Raw genomic sequence first — 14116 nt, 5'->3', positions numbered from 1 at the left:
TGGAAGACTGTTGCGACTGTTGATGGCATGTTTAAATGGTGATTTACTTCTTGCTGTTTTACGCACGATGTGTCTAACAACAGTTGTTTTAAAAAAAAATCTAGGACATCCCTCTGCGCACAGCTCACTCGAAGATCACTGAGAGGTAAGGAAGGCCAAGTCTGAGAACACGGAGAGGATGAGTTAATTTGTTTATATGTTAACAAGAGCCCTGAACTGGCATCATGTCAAAGTGGTGACGTCAGACTCTCCTTACTGGATTGGTACTCCTGCTATGCATCAGTCTGTTGATAAAGTGGGTGTTTATGGTTGTGGAGGTGTATTTAGGAAGCCAGTTCTTTTTTTAAAATTACCAAATGCAAACAACAGATCAGTCACTGTACAGTAAATGGTAAGCGATTTGTAAGTCCACTTAATGTTACACGTATTGTATATAAAAACACAAACACATTTACTTTTTATAAGGTCATCAAGTTTGGTCGCAAAGGGCTTAGAAGTTGTCTCTTTTTCCTCCTTACTGACAAAAGCTGAACCACGTGAGTGCAGTAGACAGGACAGAGAAATAAGAAAATTGCCCCGAAAGACCTTTCGTCTCGGCTGTGGTTCTAGTGGACACCGATACTGTGAATGGACACTTAACAGGAACCGGCTGTGTTGCTTCCCATGTGGTCTTTCATTGGTCAGGAACAGTCCCTCTTCATGTAATGTTTAATAAAAACAAAATAGTTTCTTTATTCAGTTACAATACAAGCTTTATTAATATTTGATCCATACTACAGAGACAGACATTTGTTGTTTTAGTACACACGAATCCTCACATACAACAGTCCCATACAGGGACAACGATGTCACCATGTTGAATGTATCTATCTCTCACTGTTGGTCCCTGACAGCTTTGATGTGTCTGTAGAGGAGCCCATCTCCTCACCCGCCCCTCTGCTCAGCACCTATAAGTGAGTGGCGCCAGCATGGCTCACAACGCAACTGCTCCCTTCTGAGTGGAGGAGGAGAATCTTGATGTTTCACAGCACCATTAACCTCCAACCCTTCTTTCTGGGTTAACCCCCCCCCCATACTGCCTAGAGCAGCCTCCCTCTTCTGAGTAACAGGGCATCACAGGGATTCCCACACCTTTACAAAGCAAGCAGGGCATAGTAACCACTCTCTACTAAGTGTTTAAAGTGTCTTTTTGTTTTCCTACTGGAGTTATGTGCTGTTATAAATACCGTGTGTGTGCCTCTCTGTCTGTGTGTGTGTCTGTCTTTGTGTGTCTGTGTGTATGTTTCCTTCCTGGTGGGGCAGGGGGCACAGAGCAGGGGTACTGCTGGGAGACAGACTCCTGTTCAGTCACCCGAGTTCAACTAACACACAACATCCTGCACACACACACATTATAGAATAAATGACACACACCCACCCCCCTTCTCTCTGTTTCCACTAATGCTGAGAATGGCCTAAACCAGTTGCCTCCCTGCACAGCACACTGGGACTGAATAACCTGCATGATCTTGGCTGGGTTACCAGCATCAATCTGTCTGTCTGTGTGTCAGTCTGTCTGCGTGTCAGTCTGTCTGTCTGCGTGTCAGTCTGTCTGTCTGCGTGTCAGTCTGTCTGCCTGCGTGTCAGTCTGTCTGCCTGCGTGTCAGTCTTTCTGCCTGCGTGTCAGTCTGTCTGCCTGCGTGTCAGTCGGTCGGTCTGTCTGCGTGTCAGTCTGTCTGCGTGTCAGTCGGTCGGTCTGTCTGCGTGTCGGTCGGTCGGTCTGTCTGCGTGTCGGTTGGTCGGTCGGTCTGTCTGAGTGTCGGTCTGTCTGAGTGTCGGTCGGTCGGTCGGTCTGTCTGAGTGTCGGTCGGTCGGTCTGTCTGTCTGAGTGTCGGTCGGTCGGTCTGTCTGTCTGAGTGTCGGTCGGTCGGTCTGTCTGTCTGAGTGTCGGTCGGTCGGTCTGTCTGTCTGAGTGTCGGTCTGTCTGTCTGAGTGTCGGTCGGTCTGTCTGTCTGCGTGCCGGTCGGTCGGTCTGTCTGTCTGTGTGCCAGTCTGCGTGTCTGTCTGCGTGTCTGTCCATCTGCGTGTCGGTCCATCTGCGCGTCGGTCTGTGCATCGGTCGGTCTGCGCGTCGGTCAGTCTGCGCGTCGGTCGGTCTGCGCGTCGGTCGGTCTGCGCGTCGTTCGGTCGGTCTGCGTGTCGTTCGGTCCGTCTGCGTGTCGTTCGGTCAGTCTGCGTGTCTGTCGGTCGGTCTGCGTGTCTGTCGGTCGGTCTGCGTGTCGGTCGGTCTGTCTGCTTGTCGGTCGGTCTGCGTGTCGGTCGGGCTGTCTCTCTGTGTGCTGGTCGGTCTGTCTGCTTGTCGGTCGGTCTGCGTGTCTGTCGGTCGGTCTGCGTGTCGGTCGGTCTGCGTGTCGGTCGGTCGGTCTGTCGGTCTGTCTGCGTGTCGGTCGGTTTATCTGCATGTCGGTCTGTCTGCGTGTCGGTCTGCGTGTCGGTCTGCTTGACGGTCTGCCGGTTGGTCTGCGTGTCGTTCGGTCTGCATGTCAGTCGGTCTGCTTGTCAGTCTTCGTGCCGGTCGGGTCTGCGTGTTGGTCAGTCTGTCTCTGCGTGTCGGTCGGTCGGCCAATCTGTCTGAGTGTCGGTCGGTCAGTCAGCGTGTCAGTCGGTCTGCGTGTCGGTCTGCTTGACGGTCTGCCGGTTGGTCTGCGTGTTGTTCGGTCTGCATGTCAGTCGGTCTGCTTGTCAGTCTTCGTGTCAGTCGGGTCTGCGTGTTGGTCAGTCTGTCGGGTCTGCGTGTCGGATGGTCTGTCTGTCTGCGTGTCGGTCGGTCTGCTTGTCGGTCTGTCGGTCGGGTCTGCGTGTCGGTCGGGTCTGCATGTCGGTCTGCGTGTCGGTTGGTCTGCGTGTCGGTCGGTCTGTCTGCTTGTCGGTCGGTCTGCATGTCGGTCTGCGTGTCGGTCGGGTCTGCGTGTCGGTCGGTCGGTCTGTCGGTTGGTCTGCCTGCGTGTCGGTTGGTCTGCCTGCGTGTCAGTCGGTCTGCCTGCGTGTCGGTCGGTCTGCCTGCGTGTCGGTCGGTCTGCCTGCGTGTTGGTCGGTCTGCGTCTGTCTGTTGGGCTCTGTGTGTCTGCTGGTCTACCTCTTCCTTATTGTCTGAGTGTTTTACAGGAACAAGTCCCAGAAGAGCAAGTTTGATGAGGAGCTGCACAATGAGATGACCACCACCATCGATGAGCTCAGCAGCAAGTGAGTCTCTATAGTCACTAAATAGTCAAAATACATTCTGAAATTAGTCACTAGGTAGGACCACAAGTTTAAACCTAATCTCAGAATGAAGGGTCTAATGTTATCTAATCTTCCGAGCCACCAACACCCTGAGAAAAGTCTTATTTAGCCAATTGGGAATAATATTGACAAAGATGAGTCAAAGTCATCAGAAAATGTATTTTAGATATTGAGTTGTAAAAATAGAGAGCTTGCACTCACTCACTCACACACACCCACTCACTCTTTCACACTTCTCCTCACACTCTCTCCCCATGTGACCTCCAGACAGTGGGTGAAGTCTGAGGAGATTAGCAGTCTGGCTGTGTGGTTCCCTAAGAAAGAGCTGGAGAAACAGGTGAGTGTTTGTCTCAGAGCTGTCTAGACACTGTTGAGAGGAGCATTGCTGTCCTAGTATACACTGTAGTAGTTACATCTCCACAATGAAAATCTCTAGAACCTTATAGATACAATATAAAGACATACCAGTTGTCTCTGGAATAACTACATGCCGGTCGGTTGACAGACTCTATGGTCTCTATACACTGTGGAAAGGAGCCTTATACTGTCCTAATATACAACATGTACATCTGTACAATGGCAATATCTTTATGTAAGATACAGTATAAAGCAAAAACATTCATACATGACATTTGAGTTCCTAACCCTTACAACATGCTAAATGTTATATCGGAATCTATTTCTTTGGTTCAATCTCTTGATATCTCTGATTAGCCTACACAGACCGCACCTGTTCTTAGTGCTTTCAGAAAGTATTCAGACCCCTTTCCTTGTTTCCACATTTTGTTACGTTACAGCCTTATTTTAAATTGATTAAATAATTTTTTCCCCCTCATCAATCTACAAACAATACTCCATAATGACAAAGCAAAAACAGGTTTTTAGAAATTTTAGCAAATGAGAAACAAGATTCTCTGGTCTGATGAAACCAAGATTGAACTCTTTGATCTGAATGCCAAGTCTGGAGGAAACCTGGCACCAACCCTACGGTGAAGCATGGTGGTGGCAGCATCGTGCTGTATGGATGTTTTTCAGCTGCAAGGACTGTGAGACTAGTCAGGATCAAGGGAAAGATGAACAACCCTTAGCACACAGCCAATACAATGTAGGAGTGGCTTCGGGACAAGTCTCTGAATGTCCTTGAGTGGCCCAGCCAGAGCATGGACTTGAACCCGATCAAACATCTCTGGAGAGACCCGAAAATAGCTGTGCAGAGACACTCCCCATCCAACCTGACAGTGCTTGAGAGGATCTGCAGAGAAGAATGGGAGAAACTCCCACAATACAGGTGTGCCAAGCTTTTAGCGTCATACCCAAGAAGACTCAAATCTGTAATCGCTGCCAATGGTGCTTCAACAAAGTACTGAGTAAAGGGTCTGAATACTTATGTAAATGCAATATTTTTATTTGGTTTTTAATAAACTTGCAAACATTTCTAAAAACCTGTTTTTGCTTTGTCATTATGGGGTATTGTGTGTCGATTGATAAGGAAATGCTTTTTTAAATCAATTTTAGAATAAGGCTGTAACGTAACAAAAAGTGGGAAAAGTCAAGGGGTCTGAATATTTTCCAAATGCACTATACATACTGTAAAAACTGTGTACTTAGTATTTGTGAGAGGTTCAAACATGACTTCTTCTTTCCTCCCCAGTACCGGGCCATTGATCTGCCCATGTTCAAGCACTACATCGGCTGTGCCACCTTCATCTTCTTCTGCATCTTTGTGGTTCAGATGTTTGTGACAAAAGAGTGAGTGATTTTCCCTTGTGGCTATAAGAAACATATTTCTCAACAGGTAGTAATAATGGTTGTTCCTCTTAAACCATGGAAACAATAATGGCATGACAACCAATATTTGAACTTTTGGGATTCAGTGTTGGATCTTTCCCTTCTTCATCCCTCAGTTCCAAAATGTTGGGAATGTCGTTTGGAGTGCTGGCCTGTGTCCTCCTGTTGACCCTGGGCATCTGTTTCGCAGGTCACCTGCAGGTCAGTGGGAGTTTTAGGCTTAGGTCACAACAAGCCCTATTTCTGGACAGGGCAAGGCTTAGTTGACTGTGTGTGGGGGTGGGGAACTGTGTGTGTACTGTGTGTATTTCTTACTGTGACAGTGGAAACACGCTTTCTGGCTAGGATGCATAAGCAATTCCATCTATCCCCGGGTCTTTTCCTGAGAAGTTGTACATTGACGTTATGTGGCCATTGACAGCTGGTGCATACCATCTCAATGCCATGGTGCAGACAGACAGGCAGTGTAGTTATTACATTCAGTAGTCAGAGATACACAGAGTGTACAAAACATTAGGAACACCTTCCTACTATCATACCCCATTCAAAGGCACTTATCATTTGTCTTGACCGTTCAGCCTCGGAATGACACATAAACAATCCATATCTCAATTGTCTCAAGGCTTAAAAATCCTTCTTTAACTGGTCTCCTCCCCTTCATGTACACTAATTTAAAGTGGATTTAACAGGAGACATCAATAAGGGATCATAGCTTTCACTTGGTCAGTCTATTTCATGGAAAGAGCAGGTGTTCCTAATGTTTTGTACACTCAGTGTATTATCCTGTCTTTCTGAAAATAAACTGAACATTCAGTGCTGCTGTGTTAGTAAGTCACACATTGTCTCTTCCATGCATTTCACCCCCCATATACACACTCATCCCTTCCCCTCTCCCCCTCCTATCCACTCCTCCTCTCCCATGGCTGGATGCCTCGCTCCTCCCACCCCTCAGCGCTTGTTTCCGGAGAAGTTGTCGTCCTGTCAGTGGCTGCCTGCTGTGTCCGAGGCAGTGGTCAAGAGGCCGTGTGTGCGCCTCCCTCTGGTCACTATCACCACTGCGGTCATCATCATCCTAGCAGTCTTCAACCTGGTAAGTTAACGCAACCAACGCCTTGGTTTTTCTAATGACTGCCTCGCCTGGTTCACCAACTACTTTGCAGACAGAGTTTAGTGTGTCAAGTTGGAGGTTATGTTGTCTGGACCTCTGGCAGTCTCTATGGGGTACCACAGGGTTCAATTCTCGGGCAGACTATTTTCTCTGTATATATCAAGGATGTCGCTCTTGCTGCGGGTGATTCCCTGATCCACCTCTACACAGGCGACACCATTCTGTATACTTCTGGCCCTTCCTTGGACACTGTGCTAACTAACCTCCAAACGAGCCTCAATGCCATACAACACTCCTTCCGTGACCTCCAACTGCTCTTAAACGCTAGTAAAACCAAATGCATGCTTTTCAACCGTTCGCTGCCCTCACCCGCCCACCCGACTAGCATCACCACCCTGGACGGTTCCGACCTAGAATATGTGGACAACTATAAATACCTAGGTGTCTGGCTAGACTGTAAACTCTCCTTCCAGACTCATATTAAACATCTCCAATCAAAAATCAAATCTAGAATTGGCTTTCTATTTCGCAACAAAGCCTCCTTCACTCACGCTGCCAAACTTACCCTAGTAAGACTGACAATCCTACCGATCCTCGACTTCGGCGATGTCATCTACATAATAGCTTCCAACACTCTACTCAGCAAACTGGATGCAGGCTATCACAGCTCCATCCGTTTTGTTACCAAATCACCTTATACCACCCACCACCTGTATGCTCTAGTGGCTGGCCCTCGCTACATATTCGTCGCCAGACCCACTGTCTCCAGGTCATCTATAAGTCTATGCTAGGTAAAGCTCCGCCTTATCTCAGGTCACTGGTCACGATAACAACACCCACCCGTAGCACACGTTCCAGCAGGTATATCTCACTGATCATCCCCAAAGCAAACACCTCATTTGGCCGCCTTTCCTTCCAGTTCTCTGCTGCCAGTGACTGGAACGAATTGCAAAATCGCTGAAGTTGGAGACTTTTATTTCCCTCACCAACTTTAAACATCAGCTATCTGAGCAGCTAAACGATCGCTGCAGCTGTACATAGTCCATCTGTAAATAGCCCACCCAATCTATCTACCTCATCCCCATACTGTTTTTATTCTATTTACTTTTCTGCTCTTTTAAACACCAGTATCTCTACATGCACATCATTATCTGCTCATTTATCACTCTAGTGTTAATCTGATAAATTGTAACTATTTGCTCCTATGGCCTATTTATTGCCTACCTCCTCATGCCTTTTGCACACACTGTATATAGACTTTCTTTTGAATACTGTGTCATTGACTTGTTTATTGTGTTATTGGCTTGTTTATTGTTTACTCCATGTGTAACTCTGTTGTTGTCTGTGTCACAATACTTTGCTTTATCTTGGCCAGGTTGCAGTTGTTCTCAACTTGCCTACCTGGTTAAATAAAGGTGAAATAAAATAAAAAATAAAAAACAACTCACTATCTCACTGATTAAACATAGAACAGAATGTCCTAACGTGTACATGCAATTACATCAACTTTTTAAAGCAACAAGAGCATTAGCTTCTTATTGTAAGAAGAACATCAAGTCATCAACAGACATGCCAATAACACATGCTTCACAGCCTTTTTGTTTTCGGTCAGACCCACTTAGCGGTTAACTATCAGTCAAATCTGGTTCCCTCTAGTGCTTCATCCAGACGAAGTCACCGTGTGATATCAATGGTAACCCTGATCTGATTCCATCTGACAACTCCAGTGAGCAGCATCCAGGCAGCCTGTTCTACCTGCCGGTGAGTGATGCCTACAATATCCCTCACTAACAGGTCTTCTGTAGCTCAGTTGATAGAGCATGGCACGCTTGCAACACACAGTTCTGAAATTATACTTTCCATTTCAGTGTTTTTATTGTTTGCAAATATATTATCTCTCGCTCTCTCTCTCGGTCTCTCTCTCCCCATCTTTCTCTCAGTACTCTGTGTTCAGCTGTATCCTGGCTCTCATAGCTTGTGGAGTGTTCCTGAGGGTGAGCTTTGAGCTTAAAGTGGTCTTCCTCACCCTGGCCTCCACAGCCTACTACATCATCATCCTCAGCGCCAAGGATGGTCTCTTCAGCTGCTATGGACAAATGCTTTACAACCAACTCAATGAAAACAGGTACTATATCATGTGTTGTGTACCAGGCCTGGGGTAGATTCAGTTTTCATTTCAAGAAGTGATTCAGTAACATTTATATATTATTAAGTCATTTCTGATTTGTTTTCTATGAAGTTCGTTTCAATTCATTATTTGAATTTCAATCCACTTACTGAATTGACCCCAACACTGTTCTGTACTGTGCATCAAACACCTGGTACTATATCCTACCTGGTTTATACTGAGCTTTACTTTAGATTACCTCTAACCCCTGAGCTCTGTGTTCCAGAACTGAGGACTCTGGGACCATTCTGAGAGCGTTGGGGCTGGTCAAACACCCTGAGGTGATGAGCTGTATATACATCACCTTGTTCCTGGTCACCATGCTCATCATCTCACAACAGGTCAGTACATGTTCCTCTTCTTTGTTGGCCTCTGTTCTCCTCTCTTCCCCTACCCCTCTCTTCCCCTACCCCTCTTTTCCTCTACCCCTCTCTTCCCCTACCCCCCTCTTGCCCTACCCCCCTCTTCCACTACCTCTTTCCTTTTACTACTAAATTACCACATCACTTCTGTCCCGTAGAATGAGTCATGCTTCCGCCAGGACTTCCTTCTGAAGAATAAGAACCGTACGGAGCAGGATGAGATCGAGACCAGGGAGAACCTGAACCGCCTGCTCCTGGAGAACGTGCTGCCGGCCCATGTGGCTGCGCTGTTTGTTGGGGAGAATAAAAAGAACGAGGTGGGATTCCTCACAAACACTTTACTTACTGAGAAGTACAAGGTAGGAGTCCAGGACGGATGACTGGTAGTCGACTGAGTCCAACTCATCCTTCGCTCCTCCTCCTATCTACACTGGGGTCCCATCTCCACTGGCCTGCACCCACTAAAGCTTAGTGGGAAACACTTAGTTGTGGAATTGTTTGGATTTACCCATAAATGGTTTATTATGATTTCCAGTAGTGTGGTTAAGGGATGGAACCCCCAGGGTAAGAACAGTCCCACTTCTATGGATCATTGTACCATATATCAGTGCCTGTCTCACCCCACCTACCAACCCACAGCTCCATGAATCAGCCCCTTCATCGGAATTGTGATTTGTGATGTCATCGTTGTGTCAGCATGGTAGAGACAGAGCCACTGCATTCTTACAGCAACATCCTCAACTCCTACTGCCCCTACTCACAGCCACTCTCAAATAGTCCACATCATTGTCCTCAACTCCTACTGCCCCTACTCACAGCCACTCTCAAATAGTCCACATCATTGTCCTCAACTCCTACTGCCCCTACTCACAGTCACTCTCAAATAGTCCACATCATTGTCCTCAACTCCTACTGCCCCTACTTACAGTCACTCTCAAATAGTCCACATCAACGTCCTCAACTCCTACTGCCCCTACTCACAGCCACTCTCAAATAGTCCACATAATTGTCCTCAACTCCTACTGCCCCTACTCAGTCACTCTCAAATAGTCCACATTCAACGTCCTAAACTCCTGCTGACCCTACTCACAGTCACTCTCAAAAAGTCCACATTCAACATCCTCAACTCCTACTGCCCCTACTCACAGTCACTCTCAAATAGTCCACATCAACGTCCTCAACTCCTGCTGCCCCTACTCAGTCACTCTCAAATATTCCACATCATTGTCCTCAACTCCTACTGCCCCTACTCAGTCACGCTCAAATAGTCCACAACAACGTCCTCAACTCCTGCTGCCCCTACTCAGTCACTCTCAAATATTCCACATCATTGTCCTCAACTCCTACTGCCCCTACTCACAGTCACTCTCAAATAGTCCACATTCAAGGTCCTCAACTCCTGCTACCCCTACTCAGTCACTCTCAAATAGTCCACATTCAACGTCCTAAACTCCTGCTGACCCTACTCACAGTCACTCTCAAATAGTCCACATTCAACATCCTCAACTCCTACTGCCCCTACTCACAGTCACTCTCAAATAGTCCACATCAACGTCCTCAACTCCTGCTGCCCCTACTCAGTCACTCTCAAATATTCCACATCATTGTCCTCAACTCCTACTGCCCCTACTCACAGTCACGCTCAAATAGTCCACATCAACGTCCTCAACTCCTGCTGCCCCTACTCAGTCACTCTCAAATAGTCCACATGATACAGACATAAACACACTAGACAAACCACTGATAAGCAGGGTCACTTAATAAAAGTTCAAATAAAATAACAATATTTATTCTGAACAAGTTTGACAATACTCTGTAATATATTTTTGTCTTACTTCATAAGATATGACAAACTTGCAGAAATTCAGAGCTTGGCCTACATTTACCACTGAAGGCCATGGACATCACCTCCACTGATGTCTCCCTCACTCCAGCCCTCCACAGCCCAGTCACAGGGTTATGACCAGCGTGTTACCTCTAAATCACCACGGACACTGACACACTGACTAAGGTCTTTAAGTCAGTGACGGGGAAAATAATTCAGCCTTTGTATAAATCTGGTTGAACTATTTACTCTTGACATGTTTTTCTGGAAGCACAAACACAACAGAACAGCTATTTGTGTTTGACATGTAGGTTACAGCCTGAGAAGTAGTCTACTGAAGCTGTTTCAGTTAAAGATGAGTGTTCATCAGTTTAGCTTGAACACTGCATATACCTAACAATAGTAATCCCAATTGATGACACATTGTCAAATCAAACAAACAACACAACAAAAAGCATGAGGAAAAAAAACAAGAATAAATATGCTTTGAAGTTTTCCTCAGAGATTTGACATCTAGGAGCAGAAAGAAGCATGGGACTTCGATGGCCTCCCTCTCTCCCAGAGAATGGGTTTTAGAGGCCCTGTTTAACATTGGCTCCTCTTGTACAGCCTAATCACTGGCCATTTCCTTGCCAGACGTCAACACAGTGAAAACAGTTAGGAACGTCTGGCACTGGAGGAACTGTTGTGGTGTCTGTCTCAGCATTCTGAATGGGCTTTTTCTTAAAGATGTGGCTCTGTGCTCTAATGTCTCCTAATATTTCTTGTGTGAACCTGAAACCTCCCTGTATCTCTGTGGTGAAGTGTATGTCTATGTTCTTCTGCTTAGTGTTACTACATGGCATTGCCTCTTAAGTTGTACACCTCCTTCCTCCTCAGGACCTGTACTACAAGTCATATGACTGTGTGTGTGTGATGTTCGCCTCGGTACCAGACTTCAAAGAGTTCTACACGGAGTGTGACATCAACAAGGAAGGCCTGGAGTGTCTGAGGCTCCTCAATGAGATCATAGCAGACTTTGATGAGGTCAGAGAACCGCTGGCAGCCATCAACAAACAAAAATTGCACATGTCCCAGTAATAGAAATAAGTACACAGCTCACCCTGGCTCACACATCCACTTGTTTACTCACACACAGCTGCTGTCCAAGCCCAAGTTCAGTGGAGTTGAGAAGATCAAGACCATCGGAAGCACTTATATGGCAGCCGCTGGGCTGAGTGGCACCCCAGGACAGGAGAATAACCAGGTAGCTACTAACTATTTGACCCAGGTCATGTGGCTGGGAGGGGGGTTACACAGCATGCAACTGTGCATACCTTTTAATTTTCTATACTATAGAACTTTACCATAAAACCTGGTTAATGACTCAGTATAGATGAAGTTCTGTATGTACATTTGAAGTCAGAAGTTTACATACACCTTAGCCAAATACATTTAAACACAGTTTTTCACTATTCCTGACATTTAATCTTAGTAAAAATTCCCTGACTACCTGGCATGATGACTTCTTGCTGTCCCCAGTCCACCTGGCCGTGCTGCTGCTACAGTTTCAACTGTTCTGCCTGTGATTATTATTATTTGACCATGCTGGACATTTATGAACATTTGAACATATTGGCCATGTTCTGTTATAATCTCCACCCGGCACAGCCAGAAGAGGACTGGCCACCCCTCATAGCCTGGTTCCTCTCTAGGTTTCTTCCTAGGTTTTGGCCTTTCTAGGGAGTTTTTCCTAGCCACTGTGCTTCTACACCTGCATTGCTTGCTGTTTGGGGTTTTAGGCTGGGTTTCTGTACAGCACTTTGAGATATTAGCTGATGTATGAAGGGCTATATAAATCAATTTGATTTGATTAGCCTTCCACAAGCTTCCCACAATAAGTTGGGTGAATTTTGGCCTATCCCTCCAGACAGAGCTGGTGTAACTGAGTCAGGTTTGTAGGCCTCTTTGCTCACACACGCTTTTTCAGTTCTGCTCACAAATGTCTATAGGACTGAGGGCTTTGTGATGGCCACTCCAAAACCTTGACTTTGTTGTCCTTAAGCCATTTTCCACAACTTTGGAGTAATGCTTGGGGTCATTGTCCATTTTGAAGACACATTTGCGACCAAGCTTTAACTTCCTGACTGATGTCTTGAGATGCTGCTTCAATATATCCACATCATTCTCCGTCCTCATGATGCCATCTATTTTGTGAAGTGCACCAGTCCCTCCTGCAGCAAAGCACCCCCACATGATGCTGCCACCCCCATGCTTCACAGTTGGGATGGTGTTATTCTGCTTGCAAGCCTCCCCCTTTTTCCTCCAATCATAAAGATGGTCATTATGGCCAAACAGTTATATTTTTGTTTCAACAGACCATTTTCCCAAAAAGTACGATCTTTGTCCCCATGTGCAGTTACAAACCGTAGTCTGGCATTTTTATGGTGGTTTTGGAGCAGTGGCTTCTTCCTTGCTGAGCGGCCTTTCAGGTTATGTCAATATAGGACTCGTTTTACTGTTGATATAGATACTTTTGTACCTGTTTCCTCCAGCATCTTCACAAGGTCCTTCGCTGTTCTGGGATTGATTTGCATTTTTCGCACCAAAGTACGTTCATGTCTAGGAGACAGATCGCATCTCCTTCCTGAGCGGTATGACGGCTGCGTGGTCCCATGGTGTTTATACCTGCATACTGTTGTTTGTACAGATGAACATGGTACTTTCAGGTGTTTGGAAATTGCTCCCAAGCATGAACCATACTTGTGGAGGTTTACAATTTTTTTTCTGAGGTCTTGGCTAATTTCTTTTGATTTTCCCATGTCACCAAGAGGCACCGAGTTTGAAGGTAGGCCTTGAAATACATCCACAGGTGCACCTCCAATTGACTGAAATTATGTCACTTAGCCTATCAGAAGCTTCTAAAGCCATGACATCATTTTCTGGAATTTTCTAAGCTGTTTAAAGGCACAGTCAACTTAGTGTATGTACATTTCTGACCCACTGGAATTGTGATACAGTGAATTATAAGTGTAATAATCTGTCTGTAAACAATTGTAAGGAAAATTGCTTGTCCTAACCGACTTGCCAAAACTATAGTTTGTTAACAAGAAATTTGTGGAATGGTTGAAAAACAAGTTTTAATGACTCCAACCTAAGTGTATGTAAACTTCCGACTTTAACTGTAAGTAGTAGTGTCCTGTGTGTGGACTTCATGATGAACTGTGTTGTTTCAGGACCGAGATAGGCAGCAGGCACAGATGGGGAACATGGTAGAGTTTGCCATTGCCCTCATTGGCAAGCTGGATGGCATCAACAGACACTCCTTCAACAGTTTTAGACTGCGTGTGGGTAAGTAAAGCTTGGGCACATGAACTATATACATTAACTACCCATTACGTCTGCAATGCGTTCAGTTCCATCCATCTTTATTTGGGTTTCATTCTAGTGCTAAGAGTTTTTCCTGAACACCTGCACCTGACCTGGTCAGGAGAAATTGTGAGCTCTAGTTATAGAATAAAACACTCCTGGCCCTGTGATACCCACTCTATCTAACCACGTAGGACATTCTTTCTGTCCCCACAATAGCTAACATTGACTCCATGATTCCGCTGGTCTCCCTGTGT

General features: G+C 45.9%; 1 protein-coding gene across 10 annotated transcripts in view; it reads left to right on the top strand.

Annotated features, from left to right (window-relative positions):
* Positions 1-14116, top strand: part of LOC124033586 (adenylate cyclase type 2-like) — a 90150-nt gene that overhangs the window by 74394 nt on the left and 1640 nt on the right. For 7 of the 10 annotated variants that reach the window (XM_046345657.1, XM_046345652.1, XM_046345656.1 and 4 more), the window contains 14 exons: positions 105-145; positions 894-953; positions 3145-3222; positions 3529-3598; positions 4913-5010; positions 5166-5250; positions 6002-6139; positions 7814-7918; positions 8098-8282; positions 8551-8665; positions 8845-9045; positions 11391-11537; positions 11650-11757; positions 13727-13841. In XM_046345657.1, the coding sequence (XP_046201613.1) occupies positions 105-145; positions 894-953; positions 3145-3222; positions 3529-3598; positions 4913-5010; positions 5166-5250; positions 6002-6139; positions 7814-7918; positions 8098-8282; positions 8551-8665; positions 8845-9045; positions 11391-11537; positions 11650-11757; positions 13727-13841 (1546 nt within the window). The remainder of the gene's footprint in view (positions 1-104; positions 146-893; positions 954-3144; positions 3223-3528; positions 3599-4912; positions 5011-5165; positions 5251-6001; positions 6140-7813; positions 7919-8097; positions 8283-8550; positions 8666-8844; positions 9046-11390; positions 11538-11649; positions 11758-13726; positions 13842-14116) is intronic. The other 3 variants (XM_046345658.1, XM_046345661.1, XM_046345659.1) reach the window with 2 other exon arrangements.

Source organism: Oncorhynchus gorbuscha, linkage group LG04 (genome assembly GCF_021184085.1).
Source record: "Oncorhynchus gorbuscha isolate QuinsamMale2020 ecotype Even-year linkage group LG04, OgorEven_v1.0, whole genome shotgun sequence".
NCBI classification, from domain to species: domain Eukaryota; kingdom Metazoa; phylum Chordata; class Actinopteri; order Salmoniformes; family Salmonidae; genus Oncorhynchus; species Oncorhynchus gorbuscha.
This window is presented reverse-complemented; position numbering and strand designations above follow the sequence as displayed.